The 11,407-nt window shown below is 33.9% G+C and overlaps 1 protein-coding gene across 3 annotated transcripts; it reads right to left on the bottom strand.

Annotated features, from left to right (window-relative positions):
• Positions 1-470: 470 nt before the first annotated feature.
• LOC308260753 (alpha-amylase 1-like) lies at positions 471-8,522 on the bottom strand (the record flags this gene model as incomplete). 3 transcript variants are annotated; one of them, XM_080692258.1, is made up of 10 exons in its annotated part: positions 471-660; positions 2,169-2,294; positions 2,405-2,523; positions 3,656-3,755; positions 3,861-3,983; positions 4,909-5,042; positions 5,629-5,859; positions 6,665-6,862; positions 7,828-7,974; positions 8,320-8,522. In XM_080692258.1, the coding sequence occupies 10 exons, from the start codon at positions 8,485-8,487 to the stop codon at positions 471-473; spliced, it is 1,536 nt and encodes a 511-aa protein (XP_080548384.1). The 3 variants fall into 3 exon arrangements, with proteins under 3 accessions (XP_080548384.1, XP_080548382.1, XP_080548383.1); XM_080692256.1 differs by having other exon boundaries at positions 5,794-5,859; positions 8,320-8,487; XM_080692257.1 differs by lacking the exon at positions 5,629-5,859 and having other exon boundaries at positions 8,320-8,487.
• Between the last annotated feature and the right edge of the window lie 2,885 nt (positions 8,523-11,407).

Here is an 11,407-nt window from a genome sequence, read left to right as displayed (position 1 = left end):
ATCACTTACCCTAACTGATAGCCAAACTCTATAAGAATTATAAGCAGAAACTAGATATATATATAGTAAACAAATGTTGTTAATTACAATCCAAGAAATTGTCAAATTGCCTTTCTGAAATCCTTCAGAAAATACTTTGTCAAATAATAGACAAAGAATTAAAGACTTTTGTCACAAAATAATGTAAAAGTAAGTCTTCTAATACATAAGAATATCTTGCCTAGAGCTATTTTATAATTGTAAAATTATATGATTCTTAATGCTGTTTTGACTATTTCAATATTACACACACACACACACACACACACACACACATATATATATATATATATATATATATATATATATATATATATATATAGAGAGAGAGAGAGAGAGAGAGAGAGAAAGTTAAAGAACTAGAAGTGCATGAATAAAAGAAAAGAAGCACACTTGGTTATAGCTCTTCCTATAAGTATTTAATATGAATTTTATAATTTGGCTTCCACATGAATTGCAATAAATGGGTCTTCAGCAGAGTTGCTAATGGAAAACTGAGCAGTGCCATCACTGGAAACATAGACTTGAGTTCCTGTGCAATAGCCGTCAACTTTATCTCCAGAAATGACATCACAGTATGTGCCCTCAGGAAGGCCAGTTTGCAAAGTGGTTGAAAGTGACCTGCAAAAGGAAGTTCAATATGTAATTTAAATTCAACACATTCAAATGCAAGTGTGCAGACTCTCCAAAACAAATAAATGGCCTGACTGTGGTATAGAAATCAAAGCAGTCAAGATCAGGGGCAGCGTGGTAGCACTAGCACGTGGGAGGCTGAAACAGGAGGATTCCGGCCCGTGGACAGCCTTATTTACTCAGTGAGGCCTTTTGCAACTCAGTGAGACCCTGTTTAAAAATAAAGAATAAAAAACAGAGCTGGGGGGTATATCTCTAAGGTAGAATGCCCCTGTGTTCCATCCCCAGTACTGAAAAAAAAAGAAAGAAAGAAAAAGTAAAAGCCAAGCCAATGTCCACTGCAGTGCACATGAATCTCACAGAAGACCTCACAGTTCCCTAGTCCCTGGTAAATATTATGAAAGCATGAAGTTTTAAGGGTATCAGAGAATATCTATGGGAATTGTCACCCTTAGAGAAAATTAACATGCTTAAAAACATAAATATTTAAAATATGTCTCTTTCTGATCTTAGGAAAATATTAATTGCTTATAAGAATATAAATATTTGTTTTTTCAAAGGCTAAGATGAATTTGAGATAGAGGGACAAGTAATTTAATATTTCTATAGAAAAGTAAATACTTTGCAATATAAAGTTGTCATGTATATTTATTTTAAGTCTCTCTACTGGCTATTTTGGCAATAAAAGGTATAATTCACTTTGGGGGAATAGTAAAATAATGTTTAGAATAAAGTGTTTTAAACATGAGTAGACGTTAGCTTAGGACTGCAACATTTCAACAACTTGAAGAGAGGTTTACTTAGCAATAAGTTCAGAATATAAGGAAATCATTAGAAGATTAGGACCTAATTAATACAAAGGAAAGGCCAACATGAAGCTTTAAAATAAAACTAAAATCTCCTGGGGAGCATTGTTGATTATAAGGTATATATTTCTTACACATATATTTTTAATAATATTATTTGCCATAGATAGAAAAGTGAAGAATATACACCAAAAGTACAAATATAAAAATATATAGTTAACTATAGTATAAAGATTTATATAAAATTAAAAAAATTCAGCGCTAAGACAAGGCACATTCTTTTAGTGATTTTATAGCCCTCCTTTGAACTATTGGTGTAGTTACAGGCTTGTTTGATGTAAACACATAATTATACGCTTATACATATAATTTTTTAATACAAAATGTAAGTACAAATTCATTTATAAGCAGAAAATAGATAGCATATAAAATTATATAATGTGATTCAAATAGTATTCCAAGGATACATGAAGTGAACTCTGCTTAAAACTGAAAACCTTTATGAAAACAGAAGAACAAAACAAGAAGAAAAGTATCACTATTATTTTTCTTCTGAACTTTTATATGTTCTATGTTTTCTTAATCCACTGGCAAAAGGATTGGTCAGATATGAATAAAGTAAAGGAGGAAGAAAAGAAAACCACAAGAAAAGAGTAGTACAAAACACTATTTTAATTCATATCTACTTACCAGTCATCATTGTTAAAGACAATGAATCCTTTGTTTCCTCTTCCAAAAGCCACTTGGTTGCTGTCATTATCCCACCAGTTTGTAAAAGCCTGGCCATCAACTACGTTTCTAAAGGCAACCATGTTCCTAAAAGCATGAAATGATATGAAATTATACTACCCTTAGACATCAACAAGTTAATAAAAATGTGAACATAAGTCTCCTATTAGAGGCTATCCCTCCACAGGTATTCTCACCTTATTTGACGCCACCGATGTTCACAGACCCAGCCATTGCCACAGGTGGTGTCCTCATTAATAGTTACTTCTTTAGTCACTCCATCATCATTTGGTGGCCCCATCCAATTGTTAACATCCTTAATTATGGGAAAAAATAAACTTTTAACATATTTGTATATTGCACTTCTCTATTATAACAAACTATATTGGTCCTGCTACATGCTTGTCTGCACTGTATTTTGAATCCAGCCTCTTAAGTATTTTAATGAACCTCTACTGCATTCTTATTCTCTCCAAGACACTAGTTCAATTTTTCAAACAAGATAAAACATTTTATCCTTTCATTTTCTGTCCAAGCCATGTCTTCTTAATATCCCAAAAAGCAATTCAGTGTCATGGAAAAAGAGCATTGGTCCCAAAAAAAAAAAACTAGGATTGGAACATTGGCTCCAATATTCTAGCCCTGAACATATATATATATCATCTGTCTGTTGTATTTAAGTCATATTTGTACTGTACAAAACCAATGCTTTAATTTTTTGATTAGTATTAGCAAGTATAATCCTGATATCTACTCTGTGAGGTACATGCTTATAAGAAATATCCTTTTTTTTTTTTTTTTTTTTTTGCGGGTCTGGGAATAACAAACATATATAAGATTTTTGTCTCAAAAAAAGCTCCATTTAGCCAGGGGTGGTGATGCATGCTTGTAATCCCTGCGCTTGGGAGGCTGAGACAGGAGGATAACACAGGTTCGAAGCCAGTCTCAGCTACTTAGTGAGGCTCTCAGCAACTTAGACTTGTTCGACTTCTGAGCAACAACTCCTGCCCTATTTTTTATTCTTTATTTTGAAACAGGATCTCACTAAGTTGTGGAAGGCCTATCTAAGTAGTTGAGGCTATCCATGAACTTCGATCCTCTGGTCTCAGCCTTCCAAATGCTGGGATTAAAAGCGTGCGCCACCATGCCCAGCAGAAGTATACATTTTCCCCTGAACTTTGTTCTTATCAATTCGTAAGTTTTGGTTTCAATTCTTGATATTTTATTTAGATATTTATTATATTTATGAAGCAGATTTCATACTCTGATGACAAGAAAGTTAAAGTTTGTATCTTTAATATGCTTCACATTACTAAAATCAGAAAAAACATTAGGTCTAAAATTAAATAAAGGCTTGAGGAATAAATATTGAGTACAATTGGATAGTGTAAAATCAAAACAAAGCAGACTTACTGAGGAAAAGATATTTTAACAATTTTAAAACTTACATCTCCATTTTCATAATATCTATCCCAACTGTAGCTGGACATGACTCGTGTAAGTCCATAAGGATGAGCAAGCATGAATCCAACTGCCATTTTATACATTCTAAAAGTTATAAAATAATATTATAATACAAGAACAAAATATTGTTTAGACTTTAAAAGGCATGATTTAAAAAAAAAAAAAAGAGTAGAGCATGCTGTCTTCTACCTGGCATCCCAGAATGTAAGAATAGTTGTTCCTCCAGCTCCATGTCCTCTTTGATTGTCATGGTTGTCCACAAAAGCCAGGGCTCTGTCAGAGGGCATGAAACCCCAGCCTTCTCCCCAGTTCCTATTGAAAAATAATAATATATGCATATACATATCTTCTTTTACAACAGGTTTAGGTAAATACACTAAAATTATTATTCTATAGGATTTTTGTTTCATATGTACATTTATACATATATAAACATATATAATCTGAAGTGTATTCTATGCTTATATATGTGTTAATTTCTTATATTTTCTAACAAACATATATAAGATTTTTGTCTCAAAAAAAGCTCCATTTAGCCAGGGGTAGTGACGCATGCTTGTAATCCCTGCACTTGGGAGGCTGAGACAGGAGGATAACACAGGTTCGAAGCCAGTCTCAGCTACTTAGTGAGGCTCTCAGCAACTTAGTGAGACCCTGTTTCCAAATAAAAATATAAAATAAGTCTGGGAGTATAGCCCAGAGGTTAAAAAGCCTCTGGGTTCTAACCTCAGTACCACCAAAAAAAGAAAAGAAAAGAAAAGCTCCATTTAAAGGTTTTAGTATATATAATTTAAGTGGATATTAGAAGGTCATTATTCAAAGCAAAGTGCACAAAAAGTGAAACAGGCAAAACTGTGTCTTCCTTATTGTATCATGGTAACATAATCATCTTAATATTTAAAATTATTACATGACATAACACATATAAAGTCTATACTTATAGATATGTATATATAAATGGCAAGTTCTTTCTAATAATGATCTGACTACAAAGCAAACATTATTCAAATTTAATATATTTATATCTAGCATAGCTTAAAATATCTAGATGATGTTTGTAGTTTCTTAAATAATTCCTTGCTTTATATTCTAAGTGAAAAGATTATTAATTGAAATTGGATGAACAATAATACTTAATAATAAATTTATTGGTGCATATCTAAATAATGATTTTCAAAGAAGATATTGATAATAGAATAATATTACTAATAGATCTGTGAAATTATCTTTAATTTACTTTAAGTAGGCCATCTTCTCTCCATCCAATTTGCGGATTACTGTGCCCAGTTTTGCACCATATTTGAATTCCGTCACACGACCATTTTCATAGTACTCATTACTTGAAACTGCCTCACCGCCCAGATCAATTACCTAGTAAATACATAAGATAAATATTTTTAATGCAAGTACCCTGTAATATTTTACTTGATAAATTAGAATTCCATCAAAATAGCTTTGTAGAACATTTATGGTACTTGAAATGCTAACTTGTTTTTTCTTATTACAAGATAATTATATTTTTGAGAAAGTATGTGCCACAATTTGGCAAAAAGCTAATAAGATGACCTATTATAAGAATGCTGACCTTATTTAGTCTTTCGCATAAGTTATAAGAAGAATAGCTCACACTCATGTAGCATTTACTAAGATTCAAACTCACACAGACTGACATGTGACAATAACTTGATGACTTCTTTACTCTCAAAATAGTCTCCAGGGATACAGTAAATGGAACATCAAAGTCTGCAAACTAAAAGAATTCCCCACACTTCCATAGAACCTACTCTGGTAACCAATTACATGTCTTACATCTAAGAAAAAAGAGGTTAAAGAGGATTGCTCTACATAAGTGACTGAGATATTCACCAAGAAAATAGCATTTTTACTTAAATCTTACATTTAATGTCTAATGAACAAAGTGATACTATTTTATACGCATATATATGCAATGCTGTACCTCCTGGAAAATGAAGGGTTTGCTTCCTGAAGGGAACCAGGTTGTGCTTAGGTTATTCAGTTTATCCAAAATTGCCTTTATGTCTCCAGGCCACATGTGTTTAGAAGCATCAAGTCTGAAGCCTGCCACACCAATATCGATGAGATTGTTCAAGTAGTCAGCAATTATGGTGCGCACATAATCTTTATTCAGGGCAAGATCAAGGAGACCAGACAGACGGCAGTCTCTGACCTGTGGGAGTGAATATATATTGAGATTAATTAAAAAGAATATTATATCTCAGCTAAGAATCCACTTCATCATTCATTCATAAATATTTCTGGAATGCTTTCTTTACATGGGTTACTGAGAAGGCTAACCTTATACTGTGGATGTAACTTTGAAATAATTTTCAAGTATAATAATGGAGATGGTAATAAATAAAAAACATGAGCTTTTTAATTGATTGGGAAAAATATTTATTTATACATTTGTGTTCTTGTGATGCCAAGAATATTCGTGAGGTATACATGCCTGATTTCTGAGCTACTTCCTCAGCCCCTTGTTTCAGGGATTATTTTGAATATTGAGCTGAATTTTTTCATGGGTCACTAGGAATGCTAATTGTTATAATGTGCATGTACCTTTAAAATTATTTTTAAGTATAAAAATAAATAATGCCTTTAAAATTATTTTTAAGTATAAAAATAAATAATGTAGAAAATATAGTAGATGAAAAGTATAGTAGATATTTATAAGCAATATTTATTTATTTATTTATTTATTTATTTATTTATTTATTTATTTTTGTTATGGTTGTCCCGAGGAGTAAGCCCAGGGCCTCCCACATGCCCTACCTCTGAGCTATATTCCCAGCCCCGTTATTGGGGAAATATTCATCATAACAGTTTGTGTTGCATGGTTTTACGCAGTTAGCCTTGGCAACTGTTTTCCTAAGAAATCTAAACTGGTATTTCAAATGCTGTCCAAATAACTACAGGTCATAATTACAGGCATAGATAATTCTTTAGTGGATCACTATTGCAAATATAATTACCTGAGCAGCATCATTGTAGGTCTCAATGCCACCACTTGCACTTGTACATTTAGCATCATTGAAGTCCCAAGCAGAGTAAGGAACTCCTGGAAACTCCCTGTTTTGAGCGTTGAAGTAAGATCCACAAGTGCTGCTTGTTCCAGAACCTGCAGTTTCACTACACATATGATTAATTACAGCATCCACATAAATACGGACCTGAAAAGCAAGGGGTCCACGTCAGTTTGACTTTAGAGAGAAATCCAAAATTCTATGGATTAAACTTTATAGGATGTTAATCAAACTGCAAAATATTTCTTTGTTCTTTTTAGCCTTCTTTTCTTCTATTGTGGGGACATTGTGGTTTTATGTTATATTTGAGTGCAGAATGTTAGGAAAATACATACACATAACTATTTTTGCTTAACCCATCTGCTCCCCCTTCCCTCACCCTCTCCTCTTGAGATTGGAACTGACAATTTAAATTTATTTTTCTGCAAGAACAAAAGCAACTGTGAAAGAAAACTAACATATAAAGACCTATATTCTTATTTATCAACCTAATATTGACATAAATGATAAATGGAGCAAACCAAAACTACTATAATTATTAAGAAATTAAAGATCTACTATTAAAGAGGTAAGAATCTGTTCAGACCAGAGAAATTAATCAATTTTGAAATTTCAATGAGTCCCAAAGAGATAGGAGCAACTAGATTTTCTTTCTGCCTAAGATCTGAAGAGGGAAAGAGATGTGGTACATATTTGTGTCTCATTAAGCTCCTCACTATATTGAGAAAAATTGGCTACTTAACATAAAAAGCAAGCAAACAAACCATTATAAAGGATGGGGAACAACGCCCAGGATATATTAGTGGGTCTTCATAAATTACATAAAATGACAACAACGTTTGTAGCAGAAATTTCCAATTTCTAACAAAGAAAAACTGCTTAAGGGGATGTATATTGCTATAAAGGTTAAGAGTAGATATGCTGATTTACAACTGAACACCTTATTAAATTTTTAATGACAATGGAACATGAGATAATAGTGCCTTTGGAGTTAAAGCTGAAGGATGAAGCAAAATGTAAATATTTAAAATGAAATGATTCTGCTCTAAAATAAAATGACAGGAAAAATCTTTATTATATAATATTTTTAAAGGACACAGGAGTTCACTTACACCAACGTTGTTGCATCGAGTCACCATGTCTCTGAATTCGGTTTCATTTCCAGATCTTGTGCATAATTTGTAGCTAATTGGTTGGTATCTTTCCCACCAAGGTCTTGAAGGGCTGGTAACTACAAGATTCTCATTGGGTGGAGAAACCTACAAATAAAACAATTTTAATCAGTATCACATTATGGTTTACTTTATATCGTTAGAGCCTCTAGCAACTAATCTATAAAGAATAGTTAATTCTGAAGCTTTGCATATGCAGATATGTTCCTTAATAACCACTTGAGAATATTAGGAGTACATTGGAGATATCCAGATAATGTCTCAATCAAAATATAAATTTGCAGATAATACTAAATTTTTTCCCTGGGGTAACTATTTTAGAGTATTTATATGTGAAATAAAATGCTGCTCCAGATTTACAGAAACTGACCTGATCAGCCTTTACTGTAGGCACAAGTAAACCGTGCAAGTTCTGCTGTGAACAAAACCTACCTGAACCCCTCCAAATCCTTTGGGAGCTAAGTACCGCTCACATTCCTCAGCAATATCAGCCCAGCGCCATTCAAACAGATGGACGATGGATGTCCGGCCTTGCTCAGTATGTGGGGAATACTGAGCCCAGCACAAGCCAATGGCTGAAAGCAACAGGAGGAACTTCATTGTGCTTGAAGTTGTCTGGGTTCTTTCCAGCAGCTATTTATATGCCTGTGAGAGTACATGTTATGAAATAAATGTTAACAATGTAATAGTTAAATTTACAAGATGTTAACATGAATAAATATTTAGAGGACAATCTACTCATAATCTGAAAAGGATTATCAGTAATAAGGCTAATTCAACAGGTGATGGATGAACAGCAATAAAATCTCCCAGGAAAGTAATCTAAGTGGTCTTTTACAGTTTAATGATTTTTCTTTTTCAAGGAATATTAGCCTTTTCAAACAACTGTGCTTGATATCTGTAAACAGTTTTATCAGTGTATTATTTAATTTTTTAGACTTAATTCTTATCTCACTAATTAGAGGAACATTATAACTAGAGCTCATTGAATTCATACTATCAGCATTGCTTAATTATCTATATGCCAATATGTTTTGTATTTCCGTTTGGAGAGAAACAGGATTTTTATCCTGTTCTATTTTCTTCCTCAACCAAAAATATTTAGTTACTAAAATTTCTGCATTAAAATTTACATTACAGCCAGGCGTGGTGGCGCACGCTTGTAATCCCCGCGCTTGGGAGGCGGAGACAAGAGGATCACGCAGGTTCGATGCCAGCCTTGCTGGCTTAAGAGACCCTGTTTCCAAATTTAAAAAATATAAAAATAGGTCTGGGAGTGTAGCCCGGAGGTAGAAGGGTTTCCAGGAACCACAATACCACCAAAAAAAATAATAAAATTTTAAAGAATTACATTACAGTAGACAAGATCTTGTAATGAAAAGAAGTATCACTTTCAAACTGTAAACATAATGGGAGTGAAAAAATAAAAGGAAGAAGTTTGAAAGAAATTTTTAAAAATAGTTTAGCATGGTTGACTGACTTGCCTAGGCTGGCAAACCAGCTTCAAAACCAGTCTCACCAATTTTGTGATGCCCTCCTCAACTTACTTAGACCTCATTTCAGAATAAGAAAAAGGATAAAATAGGCCTGTGAGTGTATCTTGAAGATAAATGTCCCATGTGTTTCACCCCTGTATCCTATATAAACAATTGACAAATAAAATTTAAAAACTATTTAAAGTTTAATTGCCCAAGGCTTGTACAAAATGACCCACACTGTCTCCATTAATCATATGCTTAATTGTCTAGTATATTGCCAGAGTAGGAGGATTTCTGTTAGAGCCCTATGTTTTGTGAGTTAGCATCGGTTTCTCACTATAGCCAACTACTTTATACCTGATATATCCCTGAATGAGAAAAAAATCTATTTCTTTTTTTATTAATCACAGTGAAATCTTATGAAAGAATTTAATGATTGGGTGTCCTGACTGCTAAGCATTGAGGGGTTGTGAGGGAGATAGTGATGAGCAAACAGGTGCCTGTTCTAAGACAGCTTACTTCTAGTGGAAGAAAAATAATATGTGCAAGTAAATATAATAACAGGCATAATAACAACAGTGAAGCAAATAACTGATATGAAATAACAGAATAACAAATCATCATTGGCATTATCTAGATAGAAGAAAGGGCAAGAATAAAATCCCATTAATAAAACCTGAGAATACTCAAGTGACATTTTAAAAAGTTATCAAGGTGCCTGGCGTGGTGGCGCACGCTTGTAATCCCTGCGCTTGGGAGGCAGAGACAGGAGGATCGCACTGGTTCGAAGCCAGCCTCGCTGGCTTAAGAGACCCTGTTTCCAAATAAAAAAATATAAAATAGGTCTGGGAGTGTATCCCGGAGGTAGAAGAGCTTCCAGGAACCCCGGTACCACCAAAAAAAAAAAAAAAAAGTCATCAAGGCTGAGCACATGTGCAAACAGGAACGTACAATGAAATGAGGTTGGGGAGGTAGGCCAGGCCATGGATGAGCTTAGAGAATCTGAAGAGGGAGCTGCCAAAGCTCTCTGAGATGAAGAAGGAAGATTAAGCTATGCTTTATAAGAATGGCAGTTTCAATACCTGTGTAAGGAAGAAGAGAGTGGGCAGGGAGCCTGAAGAAGGCTCACCAAGTGCTGTTAGCATGAATATTACTAACACTATGGATTGCATTATGATGTGAGACTATAAAGCACCAATAAAAGTATAAAAATAATAAATTTACATATAAAGAAAATCAAAAAAGGCATAGTGGGTCACCCCTGTAATCTCATTACTTGAGAGGCTGAAACAGGAGGATGGCAGGTGGAAACAGCCACTCAAAATTAAAAATAAAATGGGCTGAAACTATAGTTTGAGGTAGAATGTCTCTGGGTTAAATTTCCTGTATTCTTCCAACAAATAAAAAAGAAATGAGAAAAAAAGGAGAGAAAAAGGAAAATCACTTTTACCTTTGTGGGGAAAAATCAGATTATTGGAGTTTAAGAGTGGAGTAAAAAGATCAGTTAGAAGAATTTTACAGTGGTCCAGGAAAGAGGAGAGTGGCTTACACTAGTGGAAAGACAGGCTATGTTTTTGAGATGGAGAAGCAGCAGGTTTATGGACAGATTAAAATTGAAGACTCACCAAAGGAGAAATACTGAAGATACAAGTATCTGGAGGGGATTTTCTGTAGTAAGATGAATAGATATAAGCATGTACCACCTCTGATGTATTGAGGACGTTCATTATAATATGACCAATCACAATGCTTTCATTCAGTCCACCTCAGAGCCAACCACGTGGACTATCCATGCGAATCTAAAAGTTCATAGCGTTCTGCATGAAATGTATCCTTACATGACATTTCAAGGGCTTTTCTTCTTCCTCAGATCCTCTCCACTATCTACAGGCATAAATGATTACTGTTCTGCTGTGACATTTTTCTAGCTAATTAAAGAATATTTGGGCCAGGTGTGGTGGCACACACCTATAATACCAGTCCTTACGAGGCTGAGACAGGATTTCAGGTTCAAGGATGGCCTCAGGAATTTAGGCAGACAA

The sequence above is a fragment of the Muscardinus avellanarius genome, assembly GCF_963383645.1.
Source record: "Muscardinus avellanarius genome assembly, chromosome: 3".
NCBI lineage: Eukaryota > Metazoa > Chordata > Mammalia > Rodentia > Gliridae > Muscardinus > Muscardinus avellanarius.
Note: the sequence above shows the minus strand (reverse complement) of the source record. Positions and strands in the feature narration are given on the sequence as shown.